This window comes from Conger conger, chromosome 10 (genome assembly GCF_963514075.1).
Source record: "Conger conger chromosome 10, fConCon1.1, whole genome shotgun sequence".
Classification (NCBI taxonomy): Eukaryota; Metazoa; Chordata; class Actinopteri; order Anguilliformes; family Congridae; genus Conger; species Conger conger.
This window is the reverse complement of record NC_083769.1, coordinates 1,373,767-1,401,563: the sequence shown is the minus strand read 5'-3', so window position 1 is coordinate 1,401,563 and position 27,797 is coordinate 1,373,767. Positions and strand designations below refer to the sequence as shown.

At 43.6% G+C, this 27,797-nt stretch overlaps 1 protein-coding gene across 3 annotated transcripts; it reads right to left on the bottom strand.

The window, feature by feature from the left end:
* Nucleotides 1–68: 68 nt before the first annotated feature.
* On the bottom strand, nt 69–27,748 carry araf (A-Raf proto-oncogene, serine/threonine kinase). 3 transcript variants are annotated; one of them, XM_061256804.1, is made up of 16 exons: nt 27,662–27,748; nt 24,860–25,048; nt 20,029–20,132; nt 19,161–19,263; nt 18,524–18,678; nt 16,385–16,480; nt 14,249–14,393; nt 12,950–12,977; nt 12,569–12,696; nt 10,592–10,794; nt 9,405–9,581; nt 8,318–8,364; nt 5,736–5,854; nt 5,330–5,461; nt 3,492–3,626; nt 69–573 (listed from the first exon to the last, which is right to left on the bottom strand). In XM_061256804.1, the coding sequence occupies exons 2-16, from the start codon at nt 24,962–24,964 to the stop codon at nt 433–435; spliced, it is 1,818 nt and encodes a 605-aa protein (XP_061112788.1). In that variant the 5' UTR covers nt 24,965–25,048; nt 27,662–27,748; the 3' UTR covers nt 69–432. The 3 variants fall into 3 exon arrangements, with proteins under 3 accessions (XP_061112788.1, XP_061112790.1, XP_061112789.1); XM_061256806.1 differs by lacking the exon at nt 27,662–27,748 and adding an exon at nt 27,609–27,628; XM_061256805.1 differs by lacking the exon at nt 27,662–27,748 and adding an exon at nt 27,544–27,564.
* Nucleotides 27,749–27,797: the final 49 nt, after the last annotated feature.

The following is a 27,797-nucleotide window of genomic DNA, read 5'->3' as shown; positions in this document are numbered from 1 at the left end:
AGCAGTGGGGGTTGGGTGGAGGGTCAAGGAGAGCAGTGGGGGGTTGGGGGTCAGGGAGAGCAGTGGGGGTTGGGTGGAGGGTCAAGGAGAGCAGTGGGGGTTGGGTGGAGGGTCATGGAGAGCAGTGGGGGTTGGGTGGAGGGTCAAGGAGAGCAGTGGGGGGTTGGGGGTCAGGGAGAGCAGTGGGGGGGTTTGGTGAAGGTCACAGGGAGAGCAGTTGAGGGTTGGGTGGAGGGTCATGGAGAGCAGTGGGGGTTGGGTGGAGGGTCATGGTCTCAGCGAGGGCAATTGGAGGGTCATGGTCTCAGCGAGGGCAATTGGAGGGTCATGGTCTCAGCGAGGGCAATTGGAGGGTCATGGTCTCACAGCGAGGGCAATTGGAGGGTCACAGGGAGAGCAGTGGGGGGTTCACAGTGGCAGTAGCTCAGTGGTTCACAGTGGCAGTAGCTGAGTGGTGTGCAGGAGGAAGGGATTGAGGTCCTCCACATGCACTGCCCGGTGCAGAGCAGGCTCCGAGGCACTCCTCTCAATTTTTGGCAGGAGGTCCTGGACCTGCTCGATGCCCACCAGAATCTGGGGAGGAAATAAGCAAAAAAAAAAAAAGTATAGCAGTCATTTTGATTGGTTGAAATATGGCATTTAAAATTATCAGATTTGTGTACCAAACGGAACAACAAAGATGATGTTATCAATCCTCAGCAGGCCAGTTTCATGGGACCAAAACATTTGCACCCATTGAGTTTTTATCCCCCAATTGCACTTGACATAGGTTGTAGGCAGCCATCAACAGGCTACTGATATTTTTTAATTGCACGAGTCGGGATGATAAATGAAGACAGACAACACGGTCGGTGACATTGCACGGTTGACTTTTTACTAATCGAAATCCCATCATATTCAGTACATAGCAATTTATCTAAACCATGAAACGCATACTTTGAATACAGACTTCAACAGTATGTAGTTTGATTATATTTAGCTTCTGCCACTCTATTTAATAGGGAGCAGTATACTGGAAATACTGTTCCCGATACACCCATTTTACCTCCCTCTACTCTTGCCTATGTGTCCCACCAGCATGCTGTTGGCCTTTTTTACTGCTACTGCACATTCGCTAGAACATGAAAGGCTTTGATCAACTATTACCCCCAAGTCTTTCAACTTGAGCACCTTCCAATTTTGCACCACCCATAAAGTAACCCTGCCTTATGTTTTTATTTCCCACACGTACAACTTGCGATTTAGTTCTATTGCATTTCATTTGCTAGGTTTCCACCCCCTTTATATCCTGTTTAAATCTTCCTGGATAACTTTAGTAGATTCCAAACAGTTTGCTAAACCTCCACGTGTTCAGTGCATTGAATATAAATAGTGAAATATTCAAATGGCTCTGGGGGTTGAAATAATGTGATTCTGGCTGCCACATAAAAGCCTATCCAGTGCAGGACAAAATATGTAAATATTCCATTCGTGGGGGCTCTGTACCATTTCAATGAAATGGGAGATGTAACAATTATTTGTATGGCTGGGTGTGATTGTATGGCTGGGTGTTTTTCAGCCGCAGGTGATTTTCTCTTTTTTGAGTCCTATAATTCCGTTTCTTTTCCGCGATGGTTTTGGAGGATAACCAATCAAAACAACCATGCTCTTTCCGCGATGGTCAAAAGCGATTAAAAGCAGCACATCAGTGCATTTAGCCTACTTATATTTTTTACTAGCGGCAACAATGTTATGCAGTTACTGTCACTACGGTTGAGCACGTGATTTCAGTCACTTCGAACTGCTTCACATGAGATATTGGTTGAAATATCTGGGGTTGAAATAGTGTGATTCTAGTTTCTAGATTCCAGATTATTGCAGTGCATCTTCGAAGCCTAAGTCTGTGTCTCAGTCGGTTTACGCCTGCTCTTTAGAGGCAGAGAAATTTTACGCACAATTCGACTTTAGTCAATTTAAAGGAATGCACAATGAGCCACACCTATAATATATCCGCCCTTTATCTGAGTGATCCACCTTAAATGCATATGCATTAAGGACATAAGCGCATTTGAGGACTCAGATGACATGCATACTGCGGTTCCAGCCCTATGTATGATACGTACCACGCATGTTTCTAGGGCAGAATGAGTCATACACAATCCCCTCCAAAAGTATTGGAACAGCAAAGATAATTCCTTTATTTTTGCAATACACTGAATACATTCGGGGTTGAGATAAAAAGATGAACACGAGACAAGAGTTCAGAATTTCAGTTTTTATTTTGTGGTATTTAAACCTAGATATGTTAAACTACTTAGAACATAGCACCTTGGGTATCAGACCACCCACTTTTTAGGTGGTAACATTATTGGAACAGAGAATATTTAAGTAAATGTAAATAGCACTTACTATTGCTTGCAATAACTACATCAAGCATGTAACCCATTGACATCACCAAACTGTTGGATTCTTCTTTTATGATGCTTTTCCAGACTTTTCCTGTAGCCTTTCAGATGTTTCGGGGGGTTTTGCCCTTAAATCTCCTTAGGAGGTGAAATGCATGCTCAATTGGCTTTTGTGGTCTGGTGGTGATTGCCTTGGCCAGTCTAAGACCCCACACTTTTCCTAATGAAGTCATTTGTTCTGTTGGCAGTGTGTTTTAAGTCATTGTCTTGCTGCAAGTTCCTCCCAATTAGTTTGGACACAATTCTCCATAAGTTGGCAGACAGATGTTTTTGTAGACTTCTGGAATTCATCTTTCTGCTACCATCATGAGCTACACCATCTTTATACATCCACTGTGGAGACTGCTTTTTCAGCTTACTTTTCCACACCTCCGGAATGAATTCCAGTTAATATTTGAGTAACTGAAGTTGCACATGATAGTCTCACTGTTTTATATTTTTAAAGAGCACGGTAAAAGAAACTGCTGTCTGAGGCTGGCGGTGGGTGACACATTGCACATTAAGATTCTCTTACATAAACAGCCAGCCCCACCTCCCTTACTGGATCTGGCCTTCCTGCATCAAGTCGCTGAAGTTATTTTTTATACTTCTAGCATTTAAAGAAAGACATTTCTTCCACAGATTCTCTCATGTTCCCTCACTCCATGTTGTCCCAAGCCACCATTTCCTAAAATGTAGCTCTAAAAGGTTTCTAGTGAGTGCATGAATACCTTTTATTGATAGTGACATGCCAGACAAGAACCTACATGTTTTATCTTAGCCTGCTATTCAAACATTCCATATGGGATGTTGGCGGGGGTGGTGGAGCATTCACTGATTCATAAAATATTTTTCTTTTGCTGTCAAAAATGAATGGAGGCCAATGGGGAAGAACAGGTATCAGCAGAGGCCTTATTCTCAGTGCTAGGGCTGAGAACTGAAAGCTAGCCCCCTTGGTTGCAACCTATAAAATACGCTCAAAAATTGCGTATCGTACCCCACATCGTACTGCACTTAGTTGGCTCAATTGCACCAGGCTGGGCAGATGTCAGGTGTATTCACTCTTACCTGTGGAAACAGGGGCCTTTCATCACGTTTAAACTTCAGGCAGTCTACGATGAGTCTCTTCATGGCTTTAGGAGAGTTATTGTACAGCTTACTGAGGTCAGGCGACAAGTAACCTCGCCCTACCATGAAGATAATCTGTGGAAAGACAGACCCATTATTTAACTTAAGGGAAATGCAACATCCGACATTCCAGAGCAGTAATACAAAAGCGCATACAGACAACAGCAGGTCACCTGGAGAGCCTGAATAGGGCTCTCATTTGAACACCACAGAAACATTATAGGAATGCTGTACACTGTAGGAGGGCTGTTGAAACGCTGTAGAGATGCTGTAGGAATGCTGTAGGAATGCTGTAGAGATGCTGTAGAGATGCTGTAGAGATGCTGTAGAGACGCTGTAGAGACGCTGTAGAGACGCTGCAAGAACGCTGCAGGGACGCTGCTGGAAGGCTGTTGGAAGGCTGTTGGAAGGCTGTTGGAAGGCTGTTGGAAGGCTGTTGGAAGGCTGTTGGAATGCTGTTGGAATGCTGTAGAGATGCTGTAGAGATGCTGTTGGAATGCTGTTGGAATGCTGTAGGAACGCTGTAGAGGTGCTGTAGAGGTGCTGTAGAGGTGCTGTAGAGATGCTGTAGCGATGCTGTACAGACGCTGTAGGAACGCTGAAGAGATGCTGTAGAGGTGCTGTAGAGATGCTGTAGGAGTGTATTTCTAGGATAAACCATGTGAATGAGGAGCCTTTGAATGTGTTAGACATAGTTAAGTAGAGGGTGTGAACTTTTGTCAACTTGCCCAATCATTGTTATTACATGGGTTACACTATTAGTTATCACACTATGTGGGGTAAATTGTCATATGGGTTTTAAAAATTAGAAGACAACCAAGTCCTCATTTTTTCCCTTTAATTTCATTTACAATTCAAAACAAAATACTTTGCTATACACTAAAGATAATTGAGTTTGGGGTCAAAAGATGTACATGAAACGACCAATCCAAATTTCAGCTTTTATTTCCTGGTATTTTTATATAGATTTGTTAAACAACTTAATAGATTACTTTTGCACCAGACCACCCAATTTTTAGGTTAGCAAAAGTATTGGAACATGTTTCTTGTTGCCCAGGTGTGTCCTGTTAGATTGACTGGTTAAACAAGAAATAGTTCTGAATGCCAACTCTTGCCTTGAGTTTTGCCTGGGAAGCATCACAAAAGAAGAATGCCACAGTTTGGTGATGTCAATGGGTCGTAGGCTTGATGCAGTTATTGCAAGCAAAAGACATGCTACCAAATATTAAGTGTAATTTACCTTAATTTACTTAAATACTCTCTGTTCCAATACTTTTGCTCACCTAAAAATTGGGTCTGATACCAAAGGTTCTAAGTGGGTTAACACAGGTGTAAATACCAGGAAAAGAGTAACAGGTGTGACAACATGCCCTAAAGACACTGAGACAACTTTGCCCCAAAAGTACAAAAATATCATTTTGAACATTCGTACCTAAAAAGGTATCCGAGGTCGGCTTCAAATAGAATCCCGGATACAATTTGAGGATTTACTGCATTACATAAGACCAATCAAAAAAAGGATTTATAACACAGAAATGTTGACCTTCTGAAAAGTAAGTTCATTTATGAGCTGTAAGCCGTAATCATCAAGATTAAAACTAAAATGTATTTCATCACGGTTTTGCATTATGTGTAATGAATCTAGAATATGAAAGTTTCACTTCTTGAATTAAATTACGGGACACTTTTCCACGACATTAAAATTTTTTGGAACTCCCCCCATCGTACACGAGTTTGCACCCCAACCAAAATCTATGGCAGGAGGCAGGACGGCTCACCTGGTCTCGGTTGTTTATGTTTGAGTAAGGCAGCGTGCCAGACATCAGCTCGAACAGCACCACACCGTAACCATACACATCGGACTGGAAGGTGTAGGGGTTACTGTCCTGCATGCGGATCACTTCTGGAGCCTGCAGGGACACCAGCATGTCAGCGGTGATGGCATCTGTGTCAGCGGTGTGTCAGCGGTGTGTCAGCGGTGTGTCAGCGGTGTGTCAGCGGTGTGTCAGCGGTGTGTCAGCGGTGTGTCAGCGGTGTGTCAGCGGTGTGTCAGCGGTGTGTCAGCGGTGTGTCAGCGGTGTGTCAGCGGTGTGTCAGCGGTGTGTCAGCGGTGTGTCAGCGGTGTGTCAGCGGTGTGTCAGCGGTGTGTCAGCGGTGTGTCAGCGGTGATTTTACGGGTCTTACCATCCACAAAATGGAGCCGCTGGGCTGCTCTACCTGCTGGGATCCGCTCCAGCGGGACTTCACAGTGGCCAGGCCAAAGTCACCGATCTTCACCGTCCAGCCCTCATGGAGGAAGATATCTGCGTTCAACTCGGAGTTCAGGAGCAAAGCCAAGATGACAGCAGCCATTCCCAGCCGCCCCATATCACACTGCAGAAGCCACACATTCTCATACTGCTCGTACCGCTAGAACATCACACAGATTCGGTAACACTTTACAATAAGTCTACATGAACTGGCAAGAATGAATGTAGTTGTTAAAGTGACTGTAAAGTAGCTGGAAAATAGATCTTATGGGATGTATCCATTACATATGCACCAAACACTGATGGAAAGTAATGTCAATTTTGACATTAATACACATTTTAAATCGGGCATTAAATCTGAACTGAAAAAAACCCTCAGTTCAATTGGGCAAATTTGCCCGTATGTGTGTGAGCCGAAAGAGAAGCCTCAATCAGATGGAGACCAAATCAACCTTCTGCATGAAGGGAGAGAGACAAAATCCACCTTCTGCATGAAGGGAGAGACCAAATCCACCTTCTGCATGAAGGGAGAGAGACCAAATCCACCTTCTGCATGACATGCAGCGACATGGTGGGTTTCAGTGAGTAGCTAACATTACTAACATTACTCATTACTACTTGCAAGCTGGCTTTATTTTAACTGGCATTAAATCCACCCAATTCACGGCACCCCTGTCCTAAAAACATTTCAGCAGCAAATTACTTTTGGTCCTGTAAAATTGTGGGGGCTGTATATCAACAGCTCCATTTCCTACCCTGTTCACCCAGCTGCAATCTGCACTTTAACGGCTTTATTTCAACTGATTGTTTGAACAGCAAAAAAAAAAAAAAAGGGTCACTGTCCAAATACAGACTGCATTAGTTAAAGGTACACTAGGTAAGATTTTGTGTTAAAACATTGTTACAAGACCATTGTAAATCCCTTCCTATCATTGAAAAAGGCTCACTGACATGTTGACTCACCCACTGCCTGGGTTTATAGTCCTTAAATTTGGGTTTCAAAGTGTACATTTGTCAGGTAATCAAATGTATCAAAACATTATACAGCTGTACAGCAATTAAAAGTCATTGGTTGAAAATTGGTTCTAACTGCCACAGACAATTGGTGCTTTTATTGCTCATTATCAAAGTGAAGTCTACATGTCTAGTTATAAAATACCAATACAAACATAGCAATGCATAGAGCACAAGCGTTGTGCCTCAGGTGGATATTTGTAAATTTGGGAAGCTATAGCTTATAGGGAAAGTAATAGCTCATTTGCTTGTTACTAATGGCGAACTGGTGTTGTTTTCTAACTAGATGAGCAATAGTGTACAGAGTTTCAGTGATCACTTGTCTGGAGTGCAGTCTGGGCAGCTACACGTTCCTTTGATCTCTTTATGTGTTCAATCAATCGGGGGGCGACATGGCTCAGGCAGTAAGAGCAGTCGGCGGGTTGCCGGTTCGATCCCCCGCCCGGGCTGTGTCGAAGCGTCCCTGAGCAAGACACCTAACCCCTAAATGCTCCTGACGAGCTGGTCGGTGCCTTGCATGGCAGCCAATCACCGTTGGTGTGAGTGTGTGCATGAATGAGTGAATGAGAAGCATCAATTGTACAGCCCTTTGGATAAAGGCGCTATATAAATGCCAACCATTTACCATCAATCACCCGTGTTTAGCTAAACCTTTATCTCTCTCAAAAGTTACAGTTGCATCGTTTGTGGCAGACTATCATATCTTGGTTATATAGTCAGCTAGTTACATAGCCAAATAACTTGCTGTCTCATAATATCATCGGTTAGTTAAAGTGAAAAATATAAATAGTACTGTGTAGCACACCAAAGTCAAGATTTCATAAAGTCACATGTTCGGTGAACATTTTCCTAATAGAACACTATGAAAAGACAGCAGGCCCTATTGCGTTTGTCACTGTCAGCTTTTCAAAACAGTGCACGAGAACCCTGAACTGTATAATAACGCTTTATATTACGCGTCATATTCATAGACTGTGGGAATACTGTTGTGGTTTGAGGTTGTTTGTTGCTGCAATTCCTCTCTCGACCGTTAGGAGTCCGAAATTACCTATTGTACCTTTAACACCAAATCATTCCCTTATTGTGTGACCAAATATTTGATATATTATAAATCCTGTAACCTTTGCTAATACACAGTATTAGTATACCTGGTATAGGTCAGAGAAAACTTTGACATCTAACTTCAAATGGAAATTATGGGGCAGGCACTGATGTATTCTGCAGGGAACAATGCATTCAAGACGATGGCTAATGCTTGTATGTTTAGATATTCTGGTGCAAAGCCTCGCTAGTAGTCGCTCACAGAACCACCTCCGGGAGAACATGCAGTGATGAGATTGGGGTTATTTATGTCCTAATATGTAAAAGCATAGAACTGAAAGCACTGGATCTTAACTCTTATAACCTCAAATGTAAAAGATTCCTTTTTTTTTTTTTTTTTTTTTTATCAGCAAGGCTTCAGAGATGAGTGGCATCTACAATGGTGGTAAAAACAAAGGATACTGTTGGATTTTAGGTCCCTGTGTATGATGTTCTTTGCGTGAAGATAGCTGCAAACAGAAGAAAATAAATCAGTTTTAGGCGATGCATGATCCCTACAGGAAGTGGATGTGTGTGGTGTTGTATGGATGCATGATCCCTACAGGAAGTGGATGTGTGTGGTGTTGTATGGATGCATGATCCCAACAGGAAGTGAATGTTTGTGGAGCTGTATGGATGCATGATCCCTACAGGAAGTGGATGTGTGTGGAACTGTATGGATGCATGATCCCTACAGGAAGTGGATGTGTGTGGAGCTGTATGGATGCATGATCTCTACAGGAAGTGGATGTGTGTGGAGCTGAATGGACGCCGGATCTCTACAGGAAGTGGATGTGTGTGGTGTTGTATGGATGCATGATCCCTACAGGAAGTGGATGTGTGTGGAGCTGAATGGACGCCGGATCTCTACAGGAAGTGGATGTGTGTGGTGTTGTATGGATGCATGATCCCTACAGGAAGTGGATGTGTGTGGTGTTGTATGGACGCCTGATCTCTACAGGAAGTGGATGTGTGTGGTGTTGTATGGACGCCTGATCTCTACAGGAAGTGGATGTGTGTGGAGCTGTATGGATGCATGATCCCTACAGGAAGTGGATGTTTGTGGAGCTGTATGGATGCATGATCCCTACAGGAAGTGGATGTGTGTGGAACTGTATGGATGCATGATCCCTACAGGAAGTGGATGTGTGTGGAGCTGAATGGACGCCGGATCTCTACAGGAAGTGGATGTGTGTGGTGTTGTATGGATGCATGATCCCTACAGGAAGTGGATGTGTGTGGTGTTGTATGGACGCCTGATCTCTACAGGAAGTGGATGTGTGTGGAGCTGAATGGACGCCGGATCTCTACAGGAAGTGGATGTTTGTGGTGTTGTATGGATGCATGATCCCTACAGGAAGTGGATGTGTGTGGAGCTGTATGGATGCATGATCTCTACAGGAAGTGGATGTGTGTGGAGCTGTATGGATGCATGATCTCTACAGGAAGTGGATGTGTGTGGAGCTGTATGGCCGCCGGATCTCTACAGGAAGTGCATTGCTCAGCGTACTCCATGCCCTGTGCAGTTTGTCGTGCCACTTCAATGCGGCGCATGGTGTCGAACTTGGTCTCGGTGACGTGCAGGTGGCGGTACAGACTGCTGCCCTCACACCACTGAGTGATGATGGCAAAGTTGGGTTTCGTCATGAAGCCCATAAACAGCAGGATGTTGACATGACGTGTCTTCCTGCAGGGTACAAGAGGGTAGAGTTGCAATGAGCCTCACAGAGTAAAAGAGTCACAGAAAGCTACACAAAGTCAGAGTACCAGGGAACCAGAGCTACATAGAGAATTTCTATTTAGATTAGTTACATATAACTTAACTGTCCTGTTAGTTAGATTGGTGAAACAATAAACAGTTCTGAATGTTAAGTTTTAGCCTTGAGTTTTGCCTGTGGAGACTGCATTTGTGTTAGAAAAGATAAACCAACATGAAGGCCAGAGAGCTGGCTTTGGGAGAAAAGCAAGCCTTTTTGAAGATTAGAAAACAGGGAAAATTGATCAGTTTAACACATCTAGGTGTAAATACCAGGAAATAAAAGATGAAATTAGGAACTCTTGTCTCGTGTTCCTCTTTATATCACTTTATTAGGTAGACCGGTACACCAGCTTGTTAATGCAAATATTTAAACAGCCAATCATGTGGCAAAATGCATAAAAGCCAGACCAAATGTCAGAATGGGGAAGAGATGTCTGGCTAAATCCCATATGTGTTCTTTTATACTAACACACACAAAAACATATATATAATAAAGCCTAGGGTGCCTAAGACTTCTGCACAGTACTGTATATATCATGATATAATTTATAATGATTTTATTGCAGGACGCAGAGGCAACAAACGTCATTAAAATGATATCATGTCCCCTCATGGATTATCCCGTTTATACTACAGTTATGAATCCTTAAATTTGTGAAACAATTAAAGCATTCATTTCCCTTAGATGTTTCGTATTCAAAAGTAAAGATTGCAGAACAATTTTATTTTACTGAACATTATCAAAATGAGGTTGGTTTGGGACACTTATCCACGTGATAGTATTGTAAGTTACTCCCCCACTCCTGAGCTGAATCTATAATCCTGCCAGATGGGAAAAGTGCTTCACCAATAACATGTGTTATCATCATCATATGCCCCATATGTCACGAGCACAAATGGCCAAGCAGCAGTTAAGCGCACTGCATGCTGGGACTCACCGGAGGACCTGCATTTCGTTTTTGAAAGCCTGCAGCTGCTCTGGTGTAGGGTCTGTCACTTTAAGGATCTTGACGGCCACGTCTCCGTGCCACTTCCCCTTATAGACCGTCCCGAAGGAGCCGGCCCCAATCCTCTTCAGCATGGTCACCTCGTGGGACTGCACCTCCCAGTAATAGCTGGAGTCCCTGTACCCACTGCGGTGCTGAAACAGGGGAGCCCCCGAGTGAGCCAAAGCCTCGCCGCATCTCATTATGAAGACTCTCACATCTCATTATGAAAGACTCTCACATCTCATTATGAAAGACTCACATCTCATTATGAAAGACTCTCACATCTCATTATGAAAGACTCTCACATCTCATTATGAAAGACTCTCACATCTCATTATGAAAGACTCTCACATCTCATTATGAAAGACTCTCATCTCATTATGAAAGACTCTCACATCTCATTATGAAAGACTCTCTCATCTCATTATGAAAGACTCTCACATCTCATTATGAAAGATTCTCACATCTCATTATGAAAGATTCTCACATCTTTTTCTTTGGGTAAATCACTATTCAGTATTGAAAAGAGCCATTCAAATTAAGTACTTTTTTTTAATAAGGTAAAATTTTCCAATTAGGGACATGAGAAGTTACTCTGGACAGCTTTGTTAATGCATTTGTACACCATTACTTCAGGTTAACACCTACGTTAGATAATGTCAATTCATATTGGAATGTAAAAGGAAGTTAATGTATTTGCAAATGGTTAATCAATTATACACTTATTCTATGATGTATGAATAATCATGTAACTAGTACATTAATTAATAGATAAATACATGAAAATTATGTCATGCATAATTAGTGTATTAATCTTGTTTAAGTTAACAACTTCATGAGTTAATGCAAATAAATGTACCATCATCAAGTGTGATCTTTTACAATACTGCCTACGTAGTGTTGCCTTGGCAATCTAACATTGAGCCACATGTCCAACAGATACTTATGGGAGTGTGATATTGTTGTAAAATATCAACACTCATCATCTTGCATGTATTGCATGTAACTTGATTTTGACAGCCTGCTCACACTCTTGCTCCTGTTCCCGCTCACCCCCGCTCCCGCTCCTGCCCCCGCTCCTGCCCCCGCTCCTGCCCCCGCCCGCTCCCGCTCCTGCCCCCGCTCCTGCCCCCGCTCACGCTCCTGCCCCCGCTCCTGCTCCTGCCCCCGCTCACCCCCGCTCCTGGCCCCGCTCATGCCCCCACCCGCTCCCACTCACCCCCGCTCCTGGCCCCGCTCACGCTCCTGCCCCCGCTCATGCCCCCACCCGCTCCCACTCACCCCCGCTCCTGGCCCCGCTCACGCTCCTGCCCCCGCTCATGCCCCCACCCGCTCCCACTCACCCCCGCTCCTGGCCCCGCTCATGCTCCTGCCCCCGCTCATGCCCCCACCCGCTCCCACTCACCCCCGCTCCTGGCCCCGCTCACGCTCCTGCCCCCGCTCCTGCTCCCACCCGCCAGCGCTCCCGCTCCCACCCGCCAGCGCTCCCGCTCCTGCGCCCACCTGCTACTGCTCAACCCCGCTCCCGCTCCTCCCCGCTACTGCTCAACCCCGCTCCCGCTCCTCCCCGCTACTGCTCAACCCCGCTCCCGCTCCTCCCCGCTACTGCTCACCCCCGCTCCTGCTCACCCCCGCTACTGCTCACCCCCGCTCCCGCTCCGACCCGCTACTGCTCAACCCCGCTCCCGCTCCTCCCCGCTACTGCTCACCCCCGCTCCTGCTCACCCCCGCTACTGCTCAACCCCGCTCCCGCTCCTGCGCCGACCCGCTACTGCTCAACCCCGCTCCTGCTGGTGTAGGGCCCAGGCTCTGGTGTAGGGCCCAGGCTCTGGTGTAGGGCTACACGCAGCTCTGGTGTAGGGCCCAGGCTCTGGTGTAGGGCTACACGCAGCTCTGGGAAGGTGGCCTTGCCGAGGAGCCACTCACCACTTTCTTCTTGTCGTCCGATGAGGAGGGCTTGCGCTCCCGGGGCTCTGAGGGTGACTTGGGCGCCCGGCGGCCGGGAGAGCCCAGGGATGGGGGGCTGGTGGAGGGTCTGGGGGAGGAGTCCAGGCCTGGGGAAGAGAACCGGAAACTCATTACAATCAGAGTGCCATGTGCCAGAAGTGCAGACCCTGAAAATGAAAAGCATATGCCTGCTGAGCAATAAAATCAAATGATTTATATAAGTGTAATCATGGAAATTCATATCGCCATAATGATAAAAGTAAAAAAAAAAAATATATAGTAGCTCCACAATACATGATTAACGGTAGGGAGATCTACATCTAAATCACTCATAAAATATGGAAAGGTTTGACAGCTTACCCATTGTGTTGTTCATTTTTAATGCGTCCTAAAAGAGAGAAAGAATGAGATAACATGACAAACACACAACCAACCAAATAGAACAAAAACAGCCATTCAGCAAAGTCCATGCTTGCATTAGCTGTAGAGCCTTGAGAAAGATTCAGTCCCTTGAACATTTAATTAATTGAGCCAAGATAGGAGGAAACCACTAGAGGAGAGCCGTCTTCAGATCGTACCAAAGGTTTTATTGGGGATTTAGTTTAGTGGTTTTTACCTCATGTGCTTGCCATTTTGCGGGTTCAGGCCTGGTGTTTGGCCTTCTGCAAAACTGTAAAGTGTCGTTGTGACATTCTGCTATCTTCTGTAGAAAGCACTATAAAAAATGTGTGTGTGTGTTTGGTTGGGAAATTCCAGAATATGGTTTAAAACCTTTTTTTTTCTTTTGCGTCAGAGCTTTGGGTCACTGTCCTGAATGGAACAGACACACACAGGCTCTGTTCAGGGGTCTTCTACAGACACACACAGGCTCTGCTCAGGGGTCTTCTACAGACACACACAGGCTCTGCTCAGGGGTCTTCTACAGACACACACAGGCTCTGCTCAGGGGTCTTCTACAGATGCAGCTTGATTTAGGTTGTTAATACAAATGGCGAATTTCAATGAAATAAATTTCTGATTCTTGTTTTTAATTCAATTAAGGAGACATCTTGCTTGGGTGTCTCATGACTTAGGCAGTACAGCAGCATCTGCATGCTCATTGTCTGCAGTTCGGTCCAATAAAGCTGAAAAGGCCATAAAATACAAATATAAAACAAAATGATATCTCGTATGATTGAGGAGCAGAAATGTCCGGTTTAAAAATATATTTTAATTGGCTTTGAAACACAGAAAAACTGAAAAATCAATGAAGGCACTGTAACTAGGCACATTCAAACATTACATTACATTACATTATTGGCATTTGGCAGACGCTCTTATCCAGAGCGACGTACAGTTGATTAGACTAAGCAGGAGACAATCCTCCCCTGGAGCAATGCAGGGTTAAGGGCCTTGCTCAAGGGCCCAACGGCTGTGCGGATCTTATTGTGGCTACACCGGGATTAGAACCATCAACCTTGGGTGTCCCAGTCATTTACCTTAACCACTACGCTACAGGCCGCCTGTACAGATTGTTAGCAAGTTATACTCAAGTATACATCCGATAGTTACATTCCAACATACTTAGACCCAGTGAGATACCTTTGCTTGCTAGTTACCTCATAAGCTTTATTGCGGAGTTGGCTAAATTCCAGGACATTGCAGGAAGAAGAATCTCACCTCTATGATGCCGGTCCCTGCAGGCCCCACAGTGCTGACCATGTGGACGTTGGGGGTGGAGGTGGAGCGGCCCCTCTGGAGAGAGGAGCCGTCTGCCCCCGGCATAGGGAACCGGAACGCAGAGGCAGGAGACAACAGTCCCATTCTGTGGAGGAAAGAACAGCTCAGCTCATTTGCTAAACGGTTAAACCATGCATAACCATGTAACTGATGCTGCTGATGCTATACTGCTCACCAGCGACATCTGCTGGTTAAAACGTGAACACACTATAGAAAAACAGCAGGTCTGATATCAGTGTACGTGGAGTGATGTTCAACACTTGACGCTTCCAGCTATCACAAGTTAACGTTATCGACCAAGCCACCACTTCTTATTTAGTAGGCTTTAGTAACCTCGTTACAAACTGCCCTATCACCTTAACTTGTCGGTAAGTACATTATTTTTATATTAACTTGAGCAGTGTGTATGTAACGTTAAACTCGTAGCATATCAATATAACATTCAATATATTGTAACGCCACATGACTTATCAATCGCCATCGAAATAACTTCACTGAGGAGGTGGAGAGAGCAGTGCCACTTAAGTTGGTGCCACTTGCTCAAGAAATCACAACAAAGACAACTCCACAAATACAAGGTCTAACAACATCTCCATGTCAGATTCTATACAGCCATCATTGAAAGAATCCTCACCCTGTCTATCACTGTGTGGTACTAGAGGACATCAAAACATACAATAAAGAAACTGGACAGAGTCATTAAAAAAAAAAGCACAGGCTTCAACCACCAGGACCCGGTCATTAAGGGGAGAACAGATCAATTAAAGCACAGCATCTTCCCCCACCCTGAAATCTGGACATATTCCATCACTGAACTAGACATTTTCACTACAGAAATCTACTGGACTCTATTCCCATCACTGCAACATATCCATGCACTATGCACTACTGAAATGCAATTTACCTCCTGTCACTATTTCTGGTGTTGTTTTGTTCTACTTGTTGAGTTGCGTATGCTTGTCTGCCTGTGTATACGTCATATGATTGTAGTGAATGTGTAATGTCATGTCATGAATGTGTGTTCTCTAGCTGTACTGGAATAAATTCCACCAGCTGGCTGTGTGGCAATAAAAGCAATTGATTAAATGGAATACACCAAGTGCCAATTTTTCCCAAGGCCTCAAAGGGATCAGTTTGGAACTCTTGGTTTATACAAGGCTGGCTGTTATAGCACAGTAGCCAACCAGGAAATGAACACAATTTTTTTGTAGAGTGCATAAACTTTGATATTTATTTTAATTTAATTTATTTTGTTGTTGAAAATGCAGCATTCCAAGACTGTACATTGTCTGATTCTTTTTAAATGTGTGTTGAAAAAATGACATTTTCAAATGTCCAGTCAGCTTATAGCACTGACTTAATGTAGGGCCCGATAAAGCTTTAAAGCTTTCTTTAAATTATTTTTTTGTTCATTTTGACGGGGGCCGAATAGATACTTGGCACCGAGCATAACAACCTTTCTGGGGGAAACCCTAAAAACCGTGTAAACGTTTAACCGTAGTTTCAACAGCCGCCAACGTTTTTGAGTAGGTTTTTGGTAATGTTCTGTAGCCGTTGGTTGACTTATGGCTTATTGTAACGTTATGTCATTTCTTAAGGTTCACAGAAGATCCGAGTATATTCGTTGACAAACAAATTCAAACTATCCGCAAACTGAACGTAGCTTTCCAATATGCTGTATCTACAAATAAACAAAGCAATATATCACTGGACAAATGTTGCACTAAATATTACAATACGCTGTCCACAAACAATCGGCGGCCATTTCAGAGGGTTAAGAATGCAAACATCGCATGGAATTGAATGCTACAGTACTATAGTTGTCAAACATTTTTTGTGGGTTTTAAATCAGTAGATGTTAGTTCACTTATGACGTATTATATGGCAAGTGAGTGTGTCTTAATGAATGAGCGAGTCCTACTGAATGAGTGAGTTTGTGGTAATGAATGAGTGAGCGTGTGGAAATGAACGAGTGAGTATGTGGAAATGAATGAGTGAGTGTGTCGTAATGAATGAGTGTTATGTATGACTAAAACTAAAAGCAATGAGAGCAGCCTTGCTGAAGGAAACACTTACCCAGAGGGCTCTGGGGTGAAGCTCATGTCACTCTGGGATATGGAGCTATCTGGCAGCAGAATGGAAATCTGAGGGTAATCTGAATTGGGCAAACACCTGGAGAAAAAAAACAGGGGAAAAACCAGCATAAATCAGAGGAGAAGCCTTTGAAGAAGGAGATGCCAACACTAACCCCTTTGGAGATGCTGACCCTAACACTAACCCCTTTGGAGATGCTGACCCTAACACTAACCCCTTTGGAGACGCTAACCCCTAACCCTAACACACTAACCCCTTTGGAGATGCTGACCCTAACACACTAACCCCTTCGGAGATGCTGACCCTCACACACTAACCCCTTTGGAGATGCTGACCCGAACCCTAACCTCTTAGGACATGCTGACCCCAACACTAACCCCTTTGGAGATGCTGGAACGTGGAGTATAGCTACTTATCAGACCTACGGACAATTTAGTGCTAGCTAAACCACAACCCATGTACAGTCAGGTCCATAAATATTGGGACATCGACACAATTCCCATCTTTTTGGCTCTATAGACCACCACAATGGATTTGAAATGAAATGAAGATGTGAAGATGTGCTTTAACTGCAGAGTTTCAGCTTTAATTTGAGGGTATTTACATCCAAATCAGGTGAACGGTGTAGGAATTACAACAGTTTATATATGTGCCTCCCACTTTTTAAGGGACCAAAAGTAAGGGACAAACTAACAATCATAAATCAAACTTTCACTTTTTAATACTTGGTTGCAAATCCTTTGCAGTCAATTACAGCCTGAAGTCTGGAACGCATAGACATCACCAGACGCTGGGTTTCATCCCTGGTGATGCTCTGCCAGGCCTCTACTGCAACTGTCTTCAGTTCCTGCTTCTTTGGGCATTTTCCCTTCAGTTTTGTCTTCAGCAAGTGAAATGCATGTTCAATCGCATTCAGGTCAGGTGATTGACTTGGCCATTGCATAACATTCCACTTCTTTGCCTTAAAAAACTCTTTGGTTGCTTTCGCAGTATGCTTCGGGTCATTGTCCATCTGCACTGTGACGCGCCGTCCAATGAGTTCTGAAGCATTTGGCTGAATATGAGCAGATAATATAGCCCGAAACACTTCAGAATTCATCCTGCTGCTTTTGTCAACAGTCACATCAATAAATACAAGGGAACCAGTTCCATTGGCAGCCATACATGCCCACGCAATGATACTACCACCATCATGCTTCACTGATGAGGTGGTATGTTTTGGATCATGAGCAGTTCCTTTCCTTCTCCATACTCTTCTCTTCCCATCATTCTGGTACAAGTTGATCTTTGTCTCATCTGTCCATAGAATGTTGTTCCAGAACTGTAAAGGCTTTTTTAGATGTTGTTTGGCAAACACTAATCTAGTCTTCCTGTTTTTGAGGCTCACCAATGGTTTACATCTTGTGGTGAACCCTCTGTATTCACTCTGGTGAAGTCTTCTCTTGATTGTTGACTTTGACACACATACACCTACCTCCTGGAGAGTGTTCTTGATCTGGCCAACTGTTGTGAATGGGTTTTTCTTCACCAGGGAAAGAATTCTTCTGTCATCCACCACAGTTGTTTTCCGTGGTCTTCTGGGTCTTTTGGTGTTGCTGAGCTCACCGGTGCGTTTTCTTTTTAAGAATGTTCCAAACAGTTGATTTGGCCAAACCTAATGTTTTTGCCATCTCTCTGATGGGTTTGTTTTGATTTTTCAGCCTAATGACAGCTTGCTTCACTGATAGTGACAGCTCTTTGGATCTCATATTGAGAGTTGACAGCAACAGATTCCAAATGCAAATAGCACACTTGAAATAAACTCTAGACCTTTTATCTGCTCCTTGTAAATGAGATAATGAGGGAATAACACACACCTGGCCATGGAACAGCTGAGCAGCCAGTTGTCCCATTACTTTTGGTCCCTTAAAAAGTGGGAGGCACATATAGAAACTGTTGTAATTCCAACACCATTCACCTGATTTGGATGTAAATACCCTCAAATTATGAGGGTATTAATATTAGTTTTTTTACTCAGCCTGGCTTAAGTGTACATATGCTCACAGTCTGGTCACTGTAAATATACTAATAGTCTGGTCACTGTAAATATACTAATAGTTTGGTCATTGTGTGAATACTCACAGTTTGGTCATTGTGTCCATATCTACACACACAGTGGGCACTTTGCTGCTGCAGTGCTGGTGAAACTTGTAGCCGCATGTCTGGCAGCGGAAGCCATGGAAGAGAAACTTGTGGCAGAAGTCACAGTAGGCCAGCTTGAAGAAGGTCTTCCGAACCTAAGATAATAGCAAGGCAACCAAATTATTTACAACTTAGCACTAGTACTATGTCATTTTAATTAAGTTTTGTAAATCATGTTGAGCCACATGAAGACTCTAGCATGGTTTAATGCTGCATTGTAATACACTTTTTAAAAGTCTCAAGTGCTCCCAAGATTGTACCCTCATGAATGAGTGATATGGTGCTGCTTTTACCCAGGTGAACTATGGGAAGCCCTGCACACAACCTGCCATCAGGGTGACTTCTGAGAAATGCATACTTTGCCAGAAATTGTCACCTAGTTGAGTAATGCATTTGATCCATCATACCTTCTGGGTCTTTTACTGAATCTGTATTAATGAATGTACCGCATTGTCTCTTTAGTGTTCAGTGCCTAAGACGCATATGTTTAAAAAAAAAAAAGGCTAACAGTAAAAGCAGCAAAATTCAGTAACTGACTGCCACGTTATTCCCAGCAGAACCGTTTTGGCAGACTTACAAAGTTGTGCATGGTGAGTGGGACATCGTCCAGCACTTCCACCAGAAGCTCCTCCCCAACCAGCGGGGTGATGTCTGTGCACCAGTCCGTCAGCCTCTTACGCCTGGGAGACAGAGAGAGAGAACAACTCTACTGCACAACATTCTTGACCTTTCTCTGATCATTCCTTTTATTATTTTCACTAAATGACTGAACATAAAGTGGGCGATGTGAGACAGATGGAAAATTGACACTACCAGAACACACAACTAATCCCTTAGTGACTCACTGTGTCACCTCCTGTGCCTGCTTTAATGCTATAAACCATCATCTGTCCAACTTCCTGTACGGCAAGCTTTTCCACTGTGCCACTTTCTCTCCCTCCTACAACCCTCTAAACTACCCCACTGTGCCACTTCCTGTCCCGGCTGTCACGCTGTAAGCAATCCCCCTGTGCCACTTCCTGTGCTAATGATATCCCCCTGTGCCACTTCCTGTCCCAGCCATAACACTAAGCGACCCCCCTGTGCCACTTCCTGTGCTAATGATATCTCCCTGTGCCACTTCCTGTGCTAATGATATCTCCCTGTGCCACTTCCTGTGCTAATGCTATCTCCCTGTGCCACTTCCTGTGCTAATGCTATCTCCCTGTGCCACTTCCTGTGCTAATAATATCTCCCTGTGCCACCTCCTGTGCCAATGTTATCTCCCTGTGCCACTTCCTGTGCTAATGCTATCTCCCTGTGCCACTTCCTGTGCTAATGTTATCTCCCTGTGCCACTTCCTGTGCTAATGTTATCTCCCTGTGCTACTTACTGTCCTGGCTGTAACGCTGTAATAAAATGGGTTTTATGAACTGAGGGAAGTGAAATTGGCGATGAGAGCTCACCCTTCCAGAAGACGGAAAACAGCACAGCACTCCTGAGTCAGCCCCCGCACTTTGAGTGCTTTATCCAGACTGTCATGAACGGTCTGCCCTGGCCGCACGTTCACCTGCACACAGAAAACAGTACCGCATGATCTTTATCCAGGCTGTTATGAACGGTCTGCCCTGGCCGCAGGTTGACCTGCACACAGAAAACAGTACTGCATGATCTTTATCCAGGCTGTTATGAACAGTCTGCCCTGGCCGCAGGTTCACCTGCACACAGAAAACGGTACTGCATGATCTTTATCCAGGCTGTTATGAACGGTCTGCCCTGGCCGCAGGTTCACCTGCACACAGAAAACAGTACTGCATTGCCTGCATGAGATACTCAATATCACAGAAAACTCAAATGAACTATCCCAAGTCCGCTGCAGCACTGCATATAATCTGACTGAGCCACTTGAAACAAATATGACAGAATCAATACGATGCCTTAAAATGAATGGCTCAAGGAAAGCAAAATTATGGGACAAAAAATCACTTTCCGATCATTTTCGATGAGTATGTAACCTTATATAACTTGTAATGACAGCAATGCCCAAAACCAATGGAGTGCACATCGAACGAGGAAGTATATTTTCCTAGCCTACCATTTTATTAAACAATTAGCGCAGATATTAATGGAAGATAATACCCTATAGCATCACGTCCTGTATTTACCTGAAATGGTGTATCCCCAGTATGAACTTACTAATAACAAATATATCAGTTTTAATGATTTTGGACAGGGAATGAATCTGCCTTCAGTGTGAAGCCTATGCAACTGCAATGTTTATGAACAAATAAATGTAATGATGACGTGTCAAAATCTTGTTTAATTTATAAGAACATATATATTTCTTAATCTAAATGGCATATTAGCCATATGCGTTCTCGTAACTTTCAGCCAGGCGCGCTTATTTCTCAACCCTGTGCACATCATACAATATCCTACCTGGCCGTGGACGATATAACATAGGGCAATACTTTTCTCTGTGTTTTTCCTCGTGGTATGAAATAAATTTACTTCATAAAAAACCTGTCGGGCAAACCCGACATTGCACCCGAGGGCTCCTGCTAATTCTAATCAACTGTAAGTCACTTTGGATAAAAGCATCAGCCAAATAACATGTTATGTAATGTAGTGTAGTGTAGTGTAGTCGTGCCACACCCTCCGGCACCATAACTAGAAACTTGTAGGAATCGCTTTGGAAATGAAGTTAGCTGAAGCCCTCACTTTTTTGACCTAATAGAGGCAAAGTACAGCACGTCCAGAAGTTGGACCCAGGAAGTAGCTCGCCACCTATAATTTTCCCATAGACAATTTTTCAAATGTGATTTTTGTAAAATCGAGAGAACTACCAAGTGTCCTTATGTGCAATACATACCAAGAAACAAAAAAACTATGAGCCTAATGCAAGAACCACTTTTTTGAGAACCACAGATTTGATCACTCGTTACTATTCATCAATTTTCTTGCATTTCAAATTTTTTTTTAAAGGAACAATGGGTAATTTCAGACTCCTAATGGTCAAGAGAGGAATTGCAGCAACAAACACCTTCAAACCTCCCCCTCAAACCACAACACTGTTTATCCCTCCCCCCCAAACCACAACACTGTTTATCCCTCTCCCTCAAACCACAACACTGTTTATCCCTCCCCCTCAAACCACAACACGGTTTATCCCTCCCCCCAAACCACAACACTGTTTATCCCTCCCCCTCAAACCACAACACGGTTTATCCCTCCCCCTCAAACCACAACAATGTTTATCCCTCCCCCTCAAACCACAACACTGTTTATCCCTCCCCCTCAAACCACAACACGGTTTATCCCTCCCCCTCAAACCACAACACTGTTTATGCTTCCCACAGTCTATGAATATAATGTGTAATATACAGTCAGGTCCATAAATATTGGGACATCGACACAATTCTCCTCTTTTTGGCTCTATACACCACCATGGCTCAGGCAGTAAGAGCAGTCGTCTGGCAGTCGGAGGGTTGCCGGTTCGATCCCCCGCCCGGCCGGTGTCAAAGTGTCCCTGAGCAAGACACCTAACCCCCAAATGCTCCTGACGAGCTGGTCGGGGCCTTGCACGGCAGCCAATCGCCGTCGGTGTATGAATGGGTGAATGGAGAAGCATCACTTGTACAGCGCTTTGGATAAAGGCGCTATATAAATGCCTGTCATTTGCCATTTACAATGGATTTGAAATGAAACAAACAAGATATGCTTTAACTGCAGACTTTCAGCTTTAATTTCAGGGTATGTACATCCAAATCAGGTGAACGGTGTAGGACTTACAACAGTTTCTATATGCGCCTCCCACTTTTTAAGGGACCAAAAGTAATGGGACAATTGGCTGCTCAGCTGTTCCATGGCCAGGTGTGTGTTATTCCCTCATTATCTCATTTACAAGGAGCAGATAAAAGGTCTAGAGTTTATTTCAAGTGTGCTATTTGCATTTGGAATCTGTTGCTGTCAACTCTCAATATGAGATCCAAAGAGCTGTCACTATCAGTGAAGCAAGCCGTCATTAGGCTGAAAAATCAAAACAAACCCATCAGAGAGATAGCAAAAACATTAGGTGTGGCCAAATCAACTGTTTGGAACGTTCTTAAAAAGAAAGAAAGCACCGGTGAGCTCAGCAACACCAAAAGACCCAGAAGACCACGGAAAACAACTGTGGTGGATGACAGAAGAATTCTTTCCCTGGTGAAGAAAAACCCATTCACAACAGTTGGCCAGATCAAGAACACTCTCCAGGAGGTAGGTGTATGTGTGTCAAAGTCAACAATCAAGAGAAGACTTCACCAGAGTGAATACAGAGGGTTCACCACAAGATGTAAACCATTGGTGAGCCTCAAAAACAGGAAGACTAGATTAGAGTTTGCCAAACAACATCTAAAAAAGCCTTTACAGTTCTGGAACAACATCCTATGGACAGATGAGACAAAGATCAACTTGTACCAGAATGATGGGAAGAGAAGAGTATGGAGAAGGAAAGGAACTGCTCATGATCCAAAACATACCACCTCATCAGAGAAGAATGGTGGTGGTAGTATCATGGCGTGGGCATGTATGGCTGCCAATGGAACTGGTTCTGCAGTTGAAGCACATCTTGTTTGTTTCATTTCAAATCCATTGTGGTGGTGTATAGAGCCAAAAAGATCAGAATTGTGTCGATGTACCAATATTTATGGACCTGACAGTAAATCATTATTGTACAGTTCAGTGTTCTCGTGCACTGTTTTGGAAAGCTAACAGTGATAAATGCAACAGAGCCTGCCGTCTTTTCATAGTGTTTACAGGTGACTTGACATCTTGACTTTGGTGTGCTACACAACACTATTTATAGTTTTCATTTTAGCTAACCAACTATACTGTGAGCAAGCAAGTTATTTGTAACTAGTTGGCTATATAACTAAGATACGATAGTCTACCACAAAACGCAACTGCAAATTACAGTTTGAGAGAAATAAAGGTTTACAGATGATTGAACAAAAGGAACGTGTAGCTGCCCAAATTGCACTTCAGACAAGTGATCACTGAAACTGTATATATTGCTTATGTACTTACAAAACAATACCAGTTCGCTATAACAAGAAAATTAACGATTACCAATTAGCTTCCCGAATGTACAAATATCCACCTGAAGCACAGCGCTTGTGCAATCGCTACTATGCTCGTCTTGACTATATTATATCATAAGTGGATATTTGTAAATTCTTCAAGCTAAATATAGCTAATTTGCTTGTTGCGACCGATAACAAACTGGCATTGTTTCATAACTACATATGTATTCTTAGCTTGGATAATAAGCAATAATACACAGAGTTTCAGTGATTGCTTGTCTGGAGTGCAATCTGGGCAGCACACGAATTAACACGATCAGAATAAGCCCCCAGAATGCCATTGGCTGTCGCAGTTGGAACCATTTTTCAACCGATGAGCTTTAATTGCTGTACAGCTGTATAATGTTTTGATACATTTGATGACCCGACAAATGTACACTCCGAAACCCGGATTTAAGGACTATAAACACAGGCAGGGGGTGAGTCAGTGAGCCTTTTTCAATGATAGGAAGGGATTTACACGGGTCTTGTAACAATGTTTTAACAAATTTTACCTATTGAACCTTTAAGTAGGAACAAAATTTACGAGTGGTTCTGACTGTCGTCCAAGTCATGGAAACAACGCACTCCATGGAAACAAGACACTCCAACGGAGGGGCATTAAGTGCATGTCATTGCAGCTTGTCTGTCTCACAGAACCTGGATCAAACTTTCAAATTCAGCATTGCAGATCAAATAGGAATCAAGATTCAGCAACTGCATTGCTTATTTCTCAACGGTCCACCATAGTTTTATGTTTTGCCAATGGATACTGTATTCTACTGTATTTTAGCACATTTTAAATTTAGGACAGTTTTCTGAAGTTAGGAGTGTTTGTTGAAGCCAGAGTGAACAAACAAGCCCTTCATACCAAAAAAAGATACATTTATACATATTATAAGAATAGGAATTTACTTGCATGAGGCCCAATCTCCATATGACCGTCATTTTCACCATCACAAGTGTGTAGAACCATTTTTCTCATTAACAAAATCTGATCTCTTCAGTACAGTACATCTGGGGAATTTACTCCTGGTTGCCAATATACGCTGCCGTGTCAAGCTTTCCAAAATATCAATAATATAAAAATGAGTTGAAAAATACTTTTTGTACACAGATAGACTGTAGTAAATAAACATACTTTATTCTGAACAAAGCAGACTATTACAATAAGAGCACTGCTGGGGACTCTTACCACAGTGCGCTGCTTGTTGGGGAGGTAGACCCGGATCGTACCGCCTCCCCGGGGCGTGTCCTCAGGGCTGGTCTCCCCAGAAGAGGAGCAGGAAGAGGAGGACATGGTGGGAGGCAAGCAGAGGGCGGGAGGCTGTTCTGACAGAGGAGCGGCAGCACAGCTTCATTCACTTTGGGCCTCACCTGAAACCTAGAGCACAGGCAGACACATTAACACCACCACCACCACACAGACAGACACATCAACACCACCACCACCACGCAGGCAGACACATCAACACCACCACCACCACACAGACAGACACATCACCACCACACAGACAGACACATCACCACCACACAGACAGACACATCACCACCACACAGACAGACACATCACCACCACACAGACAGACACATCAAGACCACCATCACCACCACACAGACAGACACATCAACACCACCACCACACAGACACACATCAATGCCACCAACACACAGGCAGATGCCCCGTGGATCACCAATCACCACCACCAATCATTTTACAAACAGCTTGAAAGAAATTGCACTTTGACTTTGAAATTGAAAACCTCCAAGATGATATGAAGAATTCAAAAGCACAAAAACAATGTGTAAAACACATTTTAGTGCGCTTTAAGATAAAGAAAAGAAAGTTTATCAACGGTCCGCCATATTATTACGTTTTGCCAAAAACAAATGAACCACAGTCTACCCAATCAGGTATCGGTTGTCCCTCTTTTGTAGACAGAACTGCCGCTCACTGGATGTTTTTTCTTTTTTGCACCATTCTCTGCAAACTCTAGAGACTGTTATTCATGAAAATACTACAGTATCCAGGAGCCAAAGCACCTGTTACTATGCTGATCATGTGGGCCTACACAGAACTGGTCCCTGTGACTGGATTATTCCTAATGCAATGCTCTTCATAAATGTTATGTACCCTTGCCCGTTTTCAATTAACCAAAAGACTCATTGGCAATTTTTTGAGGAGATGTTTAAACAGGGAGCTATATGCCCCTCCAAGGTAGAAAGTCCTTTAAAATAACCATGCCCACACATCCCACACTATATGCGTGTGACTATTGGCTCAGGACCATAGTCTTCAGTTTAGCGCGCTACTTGTGGTGGAGAGAGCAGTCCCATCCCCGTCACACACAATCTCAAATCACTTCCTCTCTACGATACACAAATAAAAACTTTAAAAAAAAAATCCATAAAATACACGATTCCAATGAGTTGATCGAGTCAAGTGGCGAGATGCCTGGTCTTGGTAGGCCAGAGTCTGGAGTCTTCTGTTAGTACTCATTGCTTTACTGGTCAATTAAAAAGGCTGGCTGCAGTCAGATCACTACAACTGGTTTCTTCAGCCCAAACTGATTTTAAAGCGAAAACAAAAACAGGCAGGCTCTGTGGCCCAGATGTAAAGCCACGATACAGGTGTAAATTGGCTTAATATCAATACAGGCTAGCACTGGACAAAGTAAAAGTTATTCAACTTATCAACTCTTCGTACTGTTCTGTCTGCTACAAATACATTAATTTTAAACAAAACAGGGCAAAGCAGCCCGACTAGAAATGTAATATCTGGAGCTAAACAAGTGCGATGCCAAAACCATGGAGCTAAGTTACATCCGTCCATATAGCTAGCTACGTAGAGGCCGACGGGAAGTCTGGTTCAGTTGTCAATTCCTATGTACACGGGAAAAGAGCAATATATACGTTTCTATTCCGATCTAGATTCGCGAGAGAAACCAACTTTATTCGTTTTGTAAAATAGTTGCGGTGTCAATTAAGATGACGAATTGTAAAGCATCTAAAAGTTAACCAGGTGGCTACCTGTGCTACATTTCAAAACTAGCCACTACTGTGGAATAGTAGTTAGCTAGCACGACGGCTAAGTGCCGCTTTTTGTCATTCCCAAGAAGCGTTAGCTCTACCATCAAGTCAAGCAAGTGTATTCTCTGAAAATATAACAACGTTAGCTATAAAGCGTAGCGGGCGAGTTAACCACTAAACTATGTTAGTAATGGCCATTTGTAGTTCAGTACCCAGAAACCATTTCCTACTCAGCCGAGCAGGCTACCTAGTGAGTTAGCATAGCTAAATTAATGTACCAGCTAACGCTATTAAACACAATTTAATTCTAGTTTGTGTAAACTCAAGAACCCCTGGTAATCCCGACTACGCAGATGAGCGTTAACTACATTCGGCGCAAATCACACAAAAGCTCGAGCTAAAGATCAAAACACAATTTTGTCAACCATAAACATTTGTTCGACCTGCGAGCCCTACGGTGGGCTAACTTAACAGTATGATGCGCTAGCTAGTGAACGTGCTGGTAGTACAGCGGCCCTTGGATCTCAACACATCGTTAAAAAGTAACGTCAGCGATGTCCTCCAGCTAGCTAGCTAGCCAGCACATGAACGACAACTAAAGTAGCCAATTCGTTACAGTGAAATATAAACCGCGGTATGTGTCACTGCAGTTAAAATTCTGATGCATAGCATTAGCTGGCTCTTAGCAGGTAGCATGAGTACGCTATGCTAAGGTAGCTATGGTTTTCACGGAAAGGATTAGCTAACGCTAGCTCACGTTTGCGCTCTTCAGATTAGGGAGATAGTTAGGCTAGCTAGCTACCGATAACCTGCCACTGGGCCTAAAAGCAGGGCTTTGTATATACATACAACGGCAGGGAAACAAACGTCTGAATTGTTCAGCAAAAGAGCGACCGCATTAGAAATAACATAACTATGTTAAACGTCACGTTTCCACAGGAATGTTTTTCATAATGTGAGCACCTACCTGAGGAGGACATCTTGAGTTCTCAATCTGAACAGGCAGACAAGCTTCAACAGCTCTATTCCGCCTCCTCATTGGTGCAGTCGTACGGTGGGGGAGGAGTCTTCTGATTGGTACAGTCGCACAAAAGGCTCCTCCG